The sequence below is a fragment of the Columba livia genome, chromosome 23 (assembly GCF_036013475.1).
Source record: "Columba livia isolate bColLiv1 breed racing homer chromosome 23, bColLiv1.pat.W.v2, whole genome shotgun sequence".
Lineage (NCBI taxonomy): Eukaryota > Metazoa > Chordata > Aves > Columbiformes > Columbidae > Columba > Columba livia.
The window spans coordinates 5,415,660-5,431,728 of NC_088624.1; the positions used below are offsets into that span (position 1 = coordinate 5,415,660).

At 48.9% G+C, this 16,069-nt stretch overlaps 2 protein-coding genes across 5 annotated transcripts in view; one reads left to right on the plus strand and one right to left on the minus strand.

Moving 5' to 3' along the window:
* Positions 1 to 16,069, plus strand: part of LOC102084422 (feather keratin Cos1-1/Cos1-3/Cos2-1-like) — a 61,068-nt gene that overhangs the window by 32,591 nt on the left and 12,408 nt on the right. Inside the window, exon 1 of one of the 4 annotated variants that reach the window (XM_065039928.1) lies at positions 14,229 to 14,261. The exons of the other annotated variants lie outside the window; for them this stretch is intronic. The gene's annotated coding sequence lies outside the window, so the exon portion shown is untranslated. Of the gene's footprint in view, positions 1 to 14,228; positions 14,262 to 16,069 lie in introns of those variants that run through there. 4 annotated transcript variants of the gene reach the window in all.
* Positions 3,882 to 4,571, minus strand: LOC102084609 (feather keratin Cos1-1/Cos1-3/Cos2-1-like). The gene has a single exon (XM_065039953.1). The coding sequence runs from the start codon at positions 4,524 to 4,526 to the stop codon at positions 4,221 to 4,223; it is 306 nt and encodes a 101-aa protein (XP_064896025.1). The 5' UTR covers positions 4,527 to 4,571; the 3' UTR covers positions 3,882 to 4,220.

Sequence of the window (16,069 nt, forward strand, 5' to 3'; positions counted from 1 at the left end):
CACTTAAGGCCATTGGCTTGGAGTACCCATGATTGTCTTTCTCAGCTCCAAGGGAAAGGGCAGAAAAGAAATCCACTGCAGAGAGTCAAGAAAGGCGCTAGGGAGATACTCCCCAAAAGGTGATGGAACCCCCACTTGGTCAGGCAGAGAGGGGAGACCCGAGACAGCCCCTGCCCTGTTGCTGTTGAGTAGAGGTAGGGGAACAAAAAGACGAGGGTGATTGTAAGCAAGTCCCAGTTCAGCATTGCTGGCAACCCTCCTCCCTTCCTGTTTTGCTTCCCCAGGTGCCCCTCCATAATAGATGTGAGGCCCTGGATCTTGAAGAAGAGGTAGGAGAGGATGCAGTGCAAGGCCCACCTATGAGGTCACATAGGAAGAGGCAGTTGACTCTGCACCTCAAGACTGCCTCCGATAATAAAGAAGGAAGGGTGATAGTAGTAGGCAATTCCCTTCTTAGAGGAACAGAGGGCCCAATATGCAGAGTTGACCTCCATCATAGGGACTTGTGCAGCCTACCTAGAGCTTGGATCAGGGATATCACCAGGGCACTCCCCAGACTGGTGCACTTCACCCACTGCTGATCTTCCAGACAGGTGGGGAGGAAGCTGCATCCCGTAGTCTGAGGGGAATGAAGAAAGACTTCAAGGCCTTGGGACGGTTGGTGAAAGAGTCTGGGGTGAAAGTTATTTTTCCCTCCTTCCATTTTTGGGGGATGACATGGGACAGAATAGAAGAATCCAGAATATAAATGTTTGGTTACAAGACTGGTGCTACAGGCAGGGCTTTGGGTTCTTTTATAATGGTTTGTTTTATAAGACAGCAGTCTGGACGGCAATACATGGGAAAAGTTTATCTCACAGGGGCAAAAGGATGCTGGGACAGGAACTAGGAGGGCTCATTTGGAGAGATTTAAACTTGAAGGGGGATGGAGTTGCAGCTGGGCTTGCATCAGTGAGGCAACATTCTGGTATTGATGAAGATTGGGAGACCTCCCACCTCCCTAGGGTGAAATCGGAGTGCTCAGGTCGTTCCCTGAAATGCCTGTGCACCAATGCAGGCAGCAGGGGGAATAAACAGAAGGAGTTATAAACCTGTGTCCAGTCAGCAGATCATGATCTGGTGGAAATTACAGAGACATGGTGGGACAGCTCACCTGACTGGAATGCGGTCATGGATGGCTATGTCCTTCTCAGGAAAGACAGGCCAGCCAGGCGAGGTGGTGCAGTTGCTCTTTACATGAGAAAGCAACTACAATGTACTGAGTACTGTCCAGTGGTGGATGAGGAGTGAGTTGAGAGTCTGTGGGTGAGAATTAAGGGGCAGGCTGGCAAGGGTGATACTGTTGTGGATGTCTATTACAGGCCACCAGATCAGGATGAGGAAGTTGATGACGCCTTCTACAGGCAGCTGAGAGCAGCCTCGCAATTACAGGCCCTGGTTATCATAGCGGATTTTAACTACCTTGATGTTTGCTGGAAGGACTACTCAGGCAACCAGCCACAGTCCAGAAGGTTCCTCCAAATGGTGGATGAGTCAACTAGGAGAGGAGCACTGCTGGATCTCATTCTCACAAGGAGGTTGAAGCGGTAAAGGTTGAGGGCTGCCTTGGTTGCAGTGACCATAAGGTAGTGGAGTTCGGGATCTCACGGGGCGGGAGCAGAATACCAAGCAGAATTGCAACCCTGGACTTCAGTAGGGCAAACTTTGGCCTTTTCAAACAACTGCTAGGGGAAATCCCACGGGAAACGTTACTTGAAGGTGAAGGGGCCCAAGATAGGTGGTTAGCGTTCAGGGACTGCTTCTACCAAGCTCAAGATCAGAGCATCCCAACAAGCAGGAAGTCAAGGAAGGGAGCCAGGAGACCTGCTTGGTTAAACAGGGAACTGCTGGGCAAACTCAAGTGGAAGAGGAGAGTCTACAGATCATGGAAGGAAGGGCTGGCTGCTTGGGAAGAATATAAGGCTGTTGTCAGAGGATGTAGGGTGGCAACTAGGAAAGTTAAGGCCTTCTTAGAACTAAACCTTGTGAGAGGGGTCAAGGACAACAGAAAGAGCTTCTTCAAATACATGGCAAATAAAACTAACACTACAGGCAATGTAGGCCCACTGATGAATGAGGTGAGTGCTCTGCTGACAGAAGATACAGAGAAGGCAGAGTTACTGAATGACGTCTTTGTCTACTCTGCCAGAGCCTGTCCTCAGTAGCCCCATACCCCTGAGGCACCTGAGGAAGTCAGGACAATGGAGGAGTTTGCCTTGGTTGATGAGGACTGCATTAAGGACCAGTTAAGCCATCTGGACATCCATAAATCTGTGGGTCCAGATGGGATGCATCATCCCCAGGTACTGAGGGAGCTGGCTGAAGTCATTGCAAGGCCACTCTCCATCATCTTTGCTAAATCGTGGAAAACAGGACGGGTGCCTGAGGACTGAAGGAAAGCAAATGTCACTGCAGTCTTCAAAAAGGGCAAGAAGGACGACCCGGGTAATTATAGACCGGTCAGCCTCACCTCCATCCCTGGGAAAGTAATGAACGCCTTATCCTTGGTGCCATCTCAAGGCATATCAATGAGAAGAGGGTCATTAGGGGCAGTCAACATGGCTTCACCAAGGGGAAGTCATGCTTAATCAACCTCAGATCCTTTAAGGAGGACATAACCAGGTGGATAGATGATGGTAAAGCAGTGGATGTGGTCTATCTTGATTTCAGTAAAATATTTGACACCGTCTCCCACAGCATCCTCACAGCTAAACTGAGGAAGTATGGACTGAATAATCGGGTAGTGAGGTGGACTGCGAATTGGTTGAAGGAAAGAAACCAGACTGTTGTGATCAATGGGGCAGAGTCTAGCTGGAGGCCTGTATCTAGTGGAGTCCCTCAAGGGCTGATACTGCGACCAGTACTATTCAATATATTTATCAACGACCTGGATGAGGGAATAGAGTGCACTGTCGGCAAGTTTGCTGATGACGCACAACTGGAAGGAGTGGCTGACATGCCAGAAGGCTGTGCCTGGACAGGCTGGAGAGTTGGGAGGTGAAAAAATTAATGAAATAGAACAAGGGAAATTGTAGAGTCTTGAGTCTGGGCAGGAACAACCCCAGGTTCCAGTATAAATTGGGGAATGACCTAATAGAAAGCAGTGTAGGGGAAAGGGACCTGGGGGTCCTGGGGACAACAGGATGACCATGAGCCACCACTGGGCCCTTGTGGCCAAGAAGGCCAATGGCATCCTGGGGTGTATTAGAAGGGGCGTGGTTAGTAAGTTGAGAGAGGTTCTCCTGCCTCTCTACTCCACCCTGGTGAGACTGCATCTGGAATATCGTGTCCAGTTCTGGGCCCCCCAGTTCAAGAAGGGCAGGGAACTGCTGGAGAGATGAGGAAAGGTGATGGAGTATGAGGAAAGGCTGAGGGAGCTGGGTTTCTTTAGCTTGGAATAGAGGGGACTGAGGAGTGATGTCATTATTGGTTATAAATATATAAAGGGTGAGTGCCATGAGGATGGAGCCAGGCTCTTCTCGGTGACAATCAATGACAGGACAAGGGGCAATGGGTGCAAACTGGAACATAGGGGGTTCCACTTAAATGTGAGAAGAAACTTCTTCACAGTGAGGGTGACAGACATTGGAAGAGGCTGCCCAGGGGGGTTGTGGAGCCTCCTGCTCTGGAGGCATTCAAGACCTGCCTGGACACCTTCCTGTGTAACCTGATCTATGTGCTACTGCTCTGGCAGGGGGATTGGACTGTATGATCTTTCAAGGTCCCTTCCAATCCCTAAAATTCTGTGATTCTATAAGTCCCACCCTCTCCTTTTTCTACCTTTTCCATTGAGCAGACTGGAAGAATTGCCTCAGAACAGAAGAGGATTCAGAGGTACAGGCTTGGATGCAGCACGACTTTAATGAATCTCAAGAAGAAAAGGGAACACAGAATCACGCAGAATCACAGAATGTCAGCAGGAAGAGAAACAAGGATGTGGTGAAACTCCTGAAGGGTGTCAGTATGCCTGCCCTTGAGAAGGAGGGAAGTCAACAGGTCCCAACCAGGTTGGCCTTGGAGACAGAATCAGTACAGGAAATGCAGATGGGACAGGAGATGGGACAGGAAAAAGCAAACGATGGCTCGAAACTCTGAATGCAATGCCATGAAGCTCTATCTCCTTTCAAGGAGCATGTTCCAAGGTCTTGGAAGATTCTTGCCCAAGGATGTTGTCAAAACCTTTAGCAGGGTCGGCATCTGCTGCCACAGTAGCGGCTGGTAATGCAGGAGAGGTCAAAGCCCCTAGAGTTGATGGGAACTCCCTCACAGCTGAGTATGCTGCCAACAGCAGCAGAGGTGGAGGAGCTCACAACGGTGTTCTGAGGGAAGGAGCTGAGGATGGGGCCGGGCAGGGTCACCACCACGGGGGAGGGCTCAATGACAATAGTGGAGTTCTGGCACTGTCTGACACAGGGCTCATTGCAGCTGTTGGCCAGTGGGGTCGGGCCACAGGGCTGGCAGGGCACGCATGGGTTGCAGCAGGACATGTCTCTGGGACAGAGGCTCACTGGGAGAGAGGCGAGGAAGAACCGGAGCATGAGGGGTTGATCATGAGAAGCAGCACTGCAACCAACCACAGTGGAGCCAAGACACCTCCTGGCCCAACATACACTGCTCATGTCAAATCCCAGGAGACATTTCCACTATGTCCCAGGTTCTCTCTGCAGAAGACATTCTCTCCCCTTCCCTCTCTCATGAGAAGCAGCTCCCACCCCAGAGCTAGGACAGTCCCTATCAGCTGAGACACACATTAAGGAAAGATCTGATCCTGAAGGAGGAGAAGAGGCTTCAAACTTACCTGATTCCCAAGGAGAGGGAGGTGAGAGAAGTGGATGAGAGAGCAGAGAGTTGGGCTGCCTTTTATAGGAGTCCTGCACTGCCTCAGGCCCAGACTCCCTTTGTGGAACTAATAATCTTCTGACAAGGTCATCCTGAATGAAAAACACACCAGCTAATGGTATGGGTTGTGTCTTGGCTTCCTGCAGGGCCACCTTTTCATTTTCTTGCTTGTGTCACGTGCTTTCCCATATGAAGGTATCTCTAATTGCCGGGATGAGAGGCCCCATGATTTTCAGGGATGTCACAAGTGACAGCAGGCAGAAGACATAGCTGAAGTGCTGGTGGCATCCTGTGCAGGCAGGTGATGTGCACCTGGGTCATTCCTGTGGGTTTCTTTTTGGCAAAGTTGTCTGGAAACGGGCAACACTTTCATGTTTTGAATCCAGTGTGTGCCATTCAGGACAACACGACAAATCTTTTTCTCTTGCTCTCACCATCTCTCTGATGGTTGGTCATGTTGTTTCACGCACATGGGCCTGTGCTTTGAGGGTCTAACACTACTGGAACACCTACAGTGCTTCCAGGAAAATTCTGCTGGGCTCCTTTTACTCATCGCCTCTATGTGGAGTCTCTACAGGCTCATATTGTATATTTGGGGTCTGGTTTTTCCGTGTGGTACTTTTCTCCTTTTCTACCAGTGTGGTTCCCAGCATTTCCTCAGCAGAGTGCACAGTTGCTGGTGTTTTCCTGGCTTTCTGTGAGTGTGCCTAACTTTGCATGGTTCTGTGCAGGCCTACATGAGCACACCTGTGTCAGTCTGTACCTGTGGGACGCTCATCTTGAGGGCATGTGCAGGTCACAGCTGGGGACTCTCCACTGGTGTGTCTGAGAGCACTGTAGAGCAGCAGGTTGCCCTTGCCAGAAGGAGCCCGTCTGCACCTGAATGGTGGTGCCTTTGTCCTGGCAGAGGAGTGCTCAGAGAACTGAAATGCAGTCTCTGCCACCTGCACCATCCCTTTCTTGCTTTATGAACAGGGAGGAAGGCCAAGAAACCCTGCCCACCTGTGCAGGACATTGTCCCTGGGGTGATACCCAGCTGATGCAGTGTTGCTGGTGACTGAAATGGGACACAGGCTCCTCATGTCCATGCTAATGCCAGATGCATTTATACCTCTCGTCAGCCTGCTGCTGAATGAAGCAGGGGCTGAGAACTTGTACCAAATGGTTATTTTACCAAAGAGACCAGGGTCCAGATGATGCTCTGCTGTGAGGTGAGGATAGTTTTGAAAACAAAATTTAGAGGCACAGTAGCTGAGAGCTGCTCCCTTCCATTTGTTAGCCATGCTATGATCAATGTCAAATGATGCTGGTGGAAGGCTTCAGCCAGAGCCATCTCCCCTTCCTATGGCAGCAGATTTCAAGCTCAAGTTCTGGTGCTCGGTGCCAATCTGAGTTGGAGTCTGAGGAGCAGAAGATGCCTTGATGCTATGTAAGCACTGCTCAGCAAAAGCTCAAACATCCTGGTATTACAAACACTATTTTCAGCACATATGCAGAACACAGTCCCTTACAAGCTACTTTGTAGAATCTTAACTCTGTCCCAGGAAAAACCAATACACTCACTTACTTGCCTTTCCAGCCTCACCGAGACACATCTGAGACTGGAGCCTGAGCCAGAACACAAGCAGGACAACTGAAACCTGTGTGCACACATGCAGACCTATGTTCTTCCTGGGGTTTTGGAAAAACTGTGTAGTTCTCATGTCTGGCATATGCAATGGCTGTGCAAAACAGAAGGCAAAAATTGCAACCCTGGCCTCCATAAGAGGGCTGAATTATGGAGAAGATTATTCTGGAAGTTGTTGAAAAACACCTAAATGGCAACGCAGTCATTGGTCCCAGGCTGCTCAGGTTTATGAAGGGGAAGTCTTGCTTGACAAACTTGAGTTCTTTCTACAACAAGGTTACCCACCTAATTGAGAAGGGGAAGCCAGTCGACATGATTTTTTTGGATTTCAGTTAAGCCTTTGATACTGTCTCTCACAGTATCCTCTTGGACAACATGGCCTGCACACAGCTGGGTAAACACACAATGCAATGGGTGAGCAATTGGCTGATGTTTCCAGATCAAAGGGTTACAGTAAATGTGGTTACCTGGGACGGTGACCAGTGACTAGTGGGGTTCCACAGGAATCCATCTTAGGGCCAATGTTTTTTAAAGTCTTCATAAGTGACTTGGATGCAGGACTTGATGGAATACTAAGTTTGTCAACGACACAAAATTGGGAGGAGCTGGTGACACTCTCAAGGGCAGAGAGACCCTGCAGAAGGATCTAGATAAACTAGAGTACTGGGCAATCACCAACCATATGAAGTTCAACAATGGCAAGTGCCAAATTTTACACCTGTGATGTGACAACCCTGGCTGTACATACAGAGTGAGGAAGGAGGTGCTGGAGAGCAGTTCCATGGAGAGGCATCTGGGGGTTTGGTCGATGGCAAGTTGAATATGAGCCAGCAGTGTCCCTGGCAGCCAAGAGGGCCAGCCTTGTCCTGAGGTACATCAAGCATGGCATTGACATCTGCATGAGGGAGGTCCAGAAGAGGGCTACAAAGCTGGTGAAAGGATTGGAGGGGAAGACGTATGAGGAGCAGCTAAAATCACTTGGTTTCATCAGCCTGGAGGAAACTGAGGGGAGACTTCATTGTGGCCTACAGCTTCCTCAGAAGAGGAGGGGGAGGGGCAGGTACTGATCCCTTCTCTCTGGACCAATGATAGAATCTGAGGCAATGGAAAGAAGATGTGCCAGCAGAGGTTCAGGCTTGACATTCAGAAAAGGTTCTTAACCCAGACAGTGCTGGACACTGGAACAGGCTCCCCAGGGAGGTGTCATGGCTCCAAGCCTTTCAGTATTCAAGAAGATACTGGACAATGCCCTCAGACACATGGTCTGAACCGTGGGGTTGTTCTGTGCAGGCACAGGAGTTGGACTCAGTGATCGCTTTGGGTCCCTTCCAACTCAGGGCGCTCTATGATTCCATGCAGATTTTTACCCCCTCATGGATCTGCTGGGCAGAATCCCTTAGGAAACCTCCCTGGGGAGTCAAAGTGGCCTAGAGGGAAAGGGAAACACAGCAGTTAAGATCTGACAATAATAATATTAAGAAAATTATCAGAATGGCCTAGTGGCCTTCTACGATGGAGTAATTACATCAGTGGACAAAGGAAGTGCCACGGCTCTTGCCTGCCTGGAGTTCTCAAAAGGCTTTGACACTGTCCCACAGAATATCCTTCACTCTAAATTGGAGAGGTATGGATTTGATGGGTGTACTGTTTGGTGGATGAGAAATTGGCTGGATGGTTGCACCCAGAGAGTGGTGGTCAATAGCACAATGTCTGGATGGACAGCAGTGAAAAGTGGTGTCTCTCAGGAGTCCGTACTGCAACCACCACTGTGTAATATACTCAATAATGACATAGACAGTGGGATCAAGTGCACCCTCAGCAACTTGGCAGAAGACACCAAACAACGTGGTGCACTTAATATACCTGAGGGGTAGGATGCCATCCAGAGGGACTTGGACAGACTCAGGAAGTGGGTCCATGCAAATCTCATGAGGTTCAACAAGGCCAAGTACAAGGTCCTGTACCCGGTTTGGGGCAACCCCCGGTATCAATACAGGCTGGGGATGAAGGGATTGAGACCAGCCCTATGGAGAAGGAGTTGGGGGTGCTGGTGGATAAAAGATTGGACATGAGCTGGCAATGTGCACTTGAGGCCAAAAAGGCAAATAGTCTCTTGGGCAATCTCAAAAGGAGTGTGGTCAGGAGATTGAGTGAGATGATTCTGCCCCTCTGCTCCACTCTGGTGAGACCCCATCTGGACTACTGTGTCCAGCTCTGGAGCCCTCAGTACAGGAAAGACATGGACCTGTGAGAGATGGTCCAGAAGAGGGCCACCAAGATGATCAGAGGGATGCAACAGTTCTGCTGTGAGGATAGGCTGAGAGAGTTTGGGTTGTTGAGCCTGGAGAAGAGAAAGCTCTGGGAGACCTTATTGCAGCCTTTCAGCACTTAAAAGGGGCCAATAAGAAAGATAAGGACAGACTTCTTAGAAGGGCATGTTACAACAGGACAATTGGATGGTTTTAAACTAAAGGAGGGGTGATTCAGACCAGACAAGAGGAAGAAAATTTTTTACTATGAGGATGGTAAAATACCAGCCCAGGTTGCCCAGAGAGGTGGTGGGTGCCCCATCCCTGGAGACATCCCAGGCCAGGCTGGATGGGGCTCTGAGCAACCTGATGCAGCTGAAGACGTGCCTGCTTATTCCAGAGGGGTTGGACTACATGACCTTTGCAGGTACCTTCAATCCAAAATATTCTATGATTCTATGAATTATCTTCATCTATTCCACTTCCTGAAGGATCTGCCAAGGACAGATGGATTGGACTAGACGATCTTTTGAGGTCCCTTCCAATCCCAAACATACTGTGATACTGTGACATTAGATGGCTGTGTTCTTGGATTATTTATTCCAAATCTTTAAGGGTGAAAATTTTTTCTCAAGATTATTCAAAGCTGCATGTGTCCCTAATGAAACCTGGAGTGGTTGTTTTCTGTTGACATTTTCATTCATTTAATTGTGCCTTGTACTCTCTTGGACCCACCCCATTGGGCTGACATGGCAAGGCTCTGGTAGTTGTGGGGAGGGGCAGAAGAAGGTTGCAGAGATAGTCTCTGGGAAAAGAATCCAGGGGATGCTGTGATGGATGCATCTAAATCCACCAACAAGTCTACAAGAAGAATGGCACAGTGCTTTAACCCGGTTGGGTTGGAGTGTGACAGATTCAATTGTCGCTGCCCAACCAAGCCAGCAGTGGTTGGGTTCAGGTTCCAAAGAAGGGAAAGGCCTGAGCTGCAGCCGGGCCAAGAACTCCTTTTAGCAAACCCACAGGGAAGCAGAATGACACACCAAACACCAAGAAGTTGTGGCTGCAAGAAGCCTCGTGCAGACCTTTCCCACTGTGTGTGGTTTGACTATGAGCCAACCACTTTATTCCATAAATATGCCAGCCTGGGTGAGCCTACTTGACCTCTGCCTACTAGACAAGTGTGGCTGTTTGGCAATGATTTTTTACTAATCACTGAATTAGCCCAATTAAAGTTTTATATTAACAGTTTGACCTTAAAGAATGAATCCCTTAGAATTATAAGGGCGTGTGATTTTTAGTACTCTGTCTGCTTAGCATTACTTAGTAGATAAATTTGCTGAAATTGTAAACTGCACATTGTAAAGTTCTGCTGACATTTACCAAACTTGTGGCTGTTTGAGCAAAACAAAGCAGCTACAGACCATCAACACCACCTGTATAATAAGGCCTGTTTTGTACCCATTGAGCAAAACAGGATCCACTCAAGCAAAATGACATCCTCAAGGCCAGCACAAAGCAGCTACAATCAACACCACCTGCAGCTAAACAAGATAAGGGTCAGTCTGAAGACAGTGAAAGGATCTGTTGAGAAGCAAGAAGACCCCAGATTCAAATATTACTCTTGGACTGAATCATCATGTGAGGGCCAGGTAAATAGACTGTGAGGGTGTAATTACCCAGGGACTTCTATGCTTGTTTTGGTATCTCTTCGAAGGTATCAGCTCGAGCCAACCCTGCTGCTGTACTACTCAATTAAACTAGTTATTTATTTCTATGAACGTTGATGCCTGATAGCTTACTTTGAGAGACCTGGGATCCATATTTCACAGAGACCTATCACTAGACTCCTGCAGGGGAGGTAAGCAAGTTGAGAGGCAACATGATAAAACTTTGAAATCCTAGCCAAGCATGAAAAATAATCAGGTGCACGCATATAATCCTTTGGCCATAAATACATATAATTCTTACCTTACCCTTACCCTTTATCTCTCTTTGACATAAACCATTGACCAATTCTGGGACTAAGTTTGGATCCAGACACACCTGGACTCCTCTCTAAGAAGGATTTTAGAAAGCAAGGAGGTCCACTCAGAACCTCATGACTCAATGGGAGGGCCTCCTTCTACCTTTTTGCATCTTCTGTCACCATGGAAATAACTATAAACCAACTCTCACCCAATTATGTTTGCATGTTTCCTCCATGCAGTAAGAAATAGAGTGAACCTTGTTATCAAACTCTGTTAAGTTGCACCTCTGCATAACTGACCCAAACACTTTTCTGCAGCAATTAAGACCCTAAATCACTCATCCGTGACAGCTGGCCCAAGGCCTGACAGAGTCAGTTCCAGCCGGCTCCAAAATGGACTTGCTGCTGCTGAGTGCCAAGTCCATTGGCATTACTGGTGGCCCTTCCATGAGAACATATTGGAGATAGGGCAAACCACTGCACAGAAGGTGCACGATGAACTAAAAAATAGTGTGAGAGACAATCCTACAAACACCAAGGCTTGAGAAGTGGGAGGAGGAGGAGGATGTGCTCCAGCCGATGGTGCAGAGATTCCTGGGAAGCCCTAGAGAAAGATCGTGGTGGAGTAGATACCCACACTGCAGTCCCTGGATGAGCCCATGCCAGATCAGGTGGAAAACCCCTGCAGGAACTGTGACCTGCACAGAGCCCATGCTGGAGCAGACTCCTGGCAGAACTGTGGCTCCTGGACAACCCACACTGCTGCATTCTTGTCTGGCAGGACTGCAGCCCATGGACGGGATCCACTCTGGACCCTGTCTGGAAAGACTGTAGCCTATGGGAAAGGCTCCTGCTGCAGCAGAGGAAAAGTGTGAGGAGGAAACTGTGGCAGAATGGAACTGTTGTGTACTAACCACAAGACTCCAAACTGCATCCCATTGCACTGCTTGGGGATGGACATAGTAGAGGAGCTGTGAATGAAGGAGGGAAGTTGAGGTTCTGTGAAACCAGTGGGGGTATGGTGAAGGTATTCTAGGTTATTTTGGCTGTTGTACTCCATCCTGCTCTACTTTTACTTCGCAATATGTTAAAGGGTTTTTCCCCAAGACAAGTTTATTTTGCCTGTGATGGTAATTGGTAAGTAATCCCTTTATCTTCACCAGTAAACTTTTTCACCTTACATCCTCCACCTATACTGTTACAGAAGGAGAAGGAGAGAACAAGCAGCTGTGTGATTGCTTGGAGGCCAGCCAAGGTCTTCTTGTTTTTTCAGAAACTGTGGTACTTAGAAATACCATAAGTGTTTGTCATTTCCATGCTTTCTTCTGCTTTCTATCTGTGCCATCACGACCAGTCTCTTTCTCTGGCTTTTGGTCCCCTCAGAGGATGGTGGCCAATTATGTCAATTGGTCTTTGTGCTTGTGCACCTGGGAACTAGTGACAGTTACACATGTTTTCTTTCCTGCACCATGCATTGCCTCTCTTTTCTGGCCTATCTACTCTCAGTGTTTCACAGACAGGTCAGTGCAGAAGATCTCAGCTGTCTCTGTAGTCCTACATTTCTGAGGTGTAACCACCAAAGGCTGCTCCCCATGACTTCAGGGCAGGACAGAGATAGCAGGAGGGTCACAGCACAGTTCTATTCTCTCGGAATCCTGGGAGGAGGCCCTTCTGTGCAAGGTTGAGCTGTGGGAAAAGGGCTGTCAGTTCTCACCTGGCATCTATATTTCTCATCTGCACCCAGAGATCTGCCAGTGAAGAGGCTTTATCTGTGAGAGGCTAGGGTTAGTGGCCTGAGGGAAAAAGAAAAGGTGGTGAGCACAAGCACTGGTCCCTCACTGCAGTGTTCAAGTTGCAGGATGTCTCAGTAGAACCCAAATCCCACGAGATGCCTTTCCCCATAGTTCCCTGATGGGAGCCAGGTGTGGAGCAAGGCACAGTCAGGACTCCCAGCCCAGCCAGTCCAGAGATGCCCTCTCATGTCTGCTGCTGAGAGGTGTTCTATCCAGTGGATTGGTCATCTCCCAGGCCACTCTGCGGATCCTGAGGGGGGTTCTCTCTGTCATCGTGTGGGGAAGAGGAAAGGCACTGTGGTGTGAGCCAGAATGCTTTCTTTTAACTAAAAGCTTTTCAAAGGAGTGGATGATTTCCCCCGTATGGTGATGCTAGCCAATGATGGAGTTCCACTCTCCTTCCCTAGGCCATAGTGCCCAGAAGCTACATCTCCTGCATCTCTCCAATGTCATCACTGAGCCCTCTTCTGCGGTGGTGATTCTTCCCCGACCCATCCTCAGCTCCTTCCCACAGCAACACCTAGTCCCCTGGTGTTTCTTGTCCAACACCTATTTGGTGAGACCTCTTGGCAGCTACCTCACTCAGCACCAGAATGATGAGTTGCAAAAATGCATCAGGCATTGGTATGGACATGAGGAGCCTGTGTCCTATCCCAGTACCAGCAACACTGCATGAACAGGGTATCACTGCAGGGACAATGGCCTGCACACGTGGACAGGGTTTCTTGGAGGCTTCAGGAGGCAGAGACTGCATTTTAGTTCTCTGAGCATCTCTCTGCCAGGACAAAGACACCACCATCAATCTGCAGATGAGCTCCTTCTGGCAAGGGCATCCTGCTGCTCTGCAGTGCTCATGGACATATCAGGGGAGTGTCCCCTGCTGTGACCTCCACATGTCCTCATGATAAGGGTCACACAGGTACAGAATGACACAGGTGTGCTCATGCAGGCCTGCATGGAACCATGTGAAAATCTGTATGCCCACAGAAAGTTAGGAAACCATCAGCAAGTAGGGACTTTGCTGAGGAGATGCTGGTGACCACAGTGGCAGAAAAGGACTGAGGTACCCCAGGGGAAAACCAGGCAACAAATATTCTCCTGGTGATTCCTGAGGACCTGTGGAGACTGCACAGAAGCAGGGAATGAAAAAAAGGAGCCCAGCAAAATGGTCTTGAAAGCACTGTTAGTGTTGCAATAGTGTTAGACACTCGCAACAGAGTCCCACTGGCATGCAACACTGAGTAACCATCAGAGAGAGAGGTGGGATGACAGAAGAAAAGGATATGGCATGGTGTCCTGAATGACAATCCTTGGGGCACCAGTTGCAAAACATAAAAGCGTTGCCCATTTCTGGACAACTTTGCCACAAAGTAGCCAACAAAAATTATTCAGGTGCACATCACCTGCCTGCACAGGATGCCACCAACACTTGAAATGAGGCTTCTACCTGCACTGCCTTGTGTTCCCTCTGGAAATCCTCAGGCCTTTCATCCTGGCACTTACAGAAGAAGCCTTCATATGGGAAAGCATGTGGCAGAAGCCAGGAAATGAAAAGGCGGCAGTGTAGGAAACCAGGACACAGCCCATGCCACTAGCTGATGTGTTTTACATTCATCATGAGCTTGTCAGAAAATTATTGCATCCACAAAGGGTGCCTGGGCCTGAGGCAGTGCAGGACTCCTATAAAAATCAGCCCAACTCTCTGCTCTCTCATCCACTTTTCTCACCTCCTTCTCCTTGGGAATCAGGTGAGTGTGAAGCCTCTTCTCCTCCTCTTCAGGATCAGGTGTCTTACCTCAAAGTGTGTCTCAGCTGACGGGGTCTGTCCTCGCCCTGGGGTGAGAGCTGCTTCTCATGGGAGAGGGAAGGGGAGACAAAGTCTTCTGCAGAGAGAATCTGGGACCTAGTGGAGGTGTCTCCTGGAATTTGAGGTGGGCAACATATTTCAGGCAGGAGGTGCCTTGGTTCAGCTGCAGTGGAGTGCAGTGCTGCTTCTCATGATCAACCCCTCATGATCTGCTTCCTTCTGCCCTCTCTTCCAGGTGACTCTCTGTCCCAGAGACTTGTCCTGCTGCAACCCATGTGTGCCCTGCCAGCCCTGTGGCCTGACCCCACTGGCCAACAGCTGCAATGAGCCCTGTGTCAGGCAGTGCCAGAGCTCCACCATCGCCATCCAGCCCTCCTCAGTGATTGTGACCCTGCCCGACCCCATCCTCAGCTCCTTCCCACAGAACACCGTTGTGGGCTCCTCCACCTCTGCTGCTGTTGGCAGCATCCTCAGCTGTGAGGGAGTGCCCATCAACTCTGGCGGCTTTGACCTCTCCTGCATTACCAGCCGCTACTGTGGCAACAGATGCCGACCCTGCTAAAGATGCTGGGAATGTCATTAGTCAAGAACTTCACAAGACCTTGGATCATGGTTCTTTAAAAGAAGATAGTTCTTCACAGCATTTCGTTCAAGCCATTTTTTCCTTCTTCCATTCTTGTGTATCTCTCTTTCCTCTGCTGAATATGTCTCCCAAAACCAGCCTAGTGGGGACCTATTGGCCTCCTTCCTCTGCAGGGCAGGCAGACTGACTCCCTGCAGGAGTTTCACTGAATCCTTGTGGCTACCCATGGTGCTTCTTGTGAGCAACCTCCTTTTCTTCTTGAGTCTCATTAAAGTTGTTTTGCATCCAAACCTGGGCCTCTGAGTCCTCCTTTGTTCTAAGGCAAGTCTTCCAGTGTTCTCAGGGAAAAAGATGGGGGAAAAGGAGGGTGGGAATTTCTGCAATGGGTTTTTTTCACTTGGAAACAAAGTATAATTAATTTCTTATTTTAATGAATAAGGTGACAGGAGTTGATTCTGAGGAATGCTTTACTGAGTGCGTGTCTCCCCCCATCTTAGCTCTCTTGGGCAAAGACATTGCCAGCTCTCACTCTCATCCAGCATTCTTTTCTTTCCCAACAACCCTTGAAGTGACCTAAGAGTCACCTTGGGCATTTGAAATAGGAAATGAAGAATGAAGTCATTATGAAAACAGAGCACTTAGAAATTGCCACACATCCAGTGAGTTGCAACAGGAGTCAGCAATGGTGAGTTCCAGCGGAACAGAAATGTTGGTCCGAACTATGCCAGGTCCTTTCTGCTCTGCTCTACAATGTACACCTCGGCCCAGGCATGATCAGACCTTTATCTGGGGTAAGTGGGTTCTCTCAGTCAGAAACCAGGGCTGGTTTGTTCCTCTGACAGCGACAGAAATCATAGATTTAACGCACCACAACTTGGTTCCTTCACTCTTGTCTGGGCAGCTGATTCCATCTCATCATGTACTGGGCCATGGCAAAGGAGAGCAAGACGCTGTAACTCATCTCATTCCCCTGGGCACCCCATCTCTTCCCAGGTGGGCACATGACCCAATGCGTCATTATCTTCTCTATGTATCTTCTAACTCTGGTGGAGAATGGCCTCATTCTACTTCCTCCTCACCGTACACCATCACTGTTGTGTCAAAAATAATGGAGACTTTCCTTGTCCTGAGGAAAATCTTTTGTGTTGGCTGCTGGCTGATACAGT

Excerpts from the sequence above, each read along its gene's own strand:
- LOC102084609 (XM_065039953.1), bottom strand. The coding sequence starts at position 4,526 with ATGTCCTGCTGCAACCCATGCGTGCCCTGCCAGCCCTGTGGCCCGACC.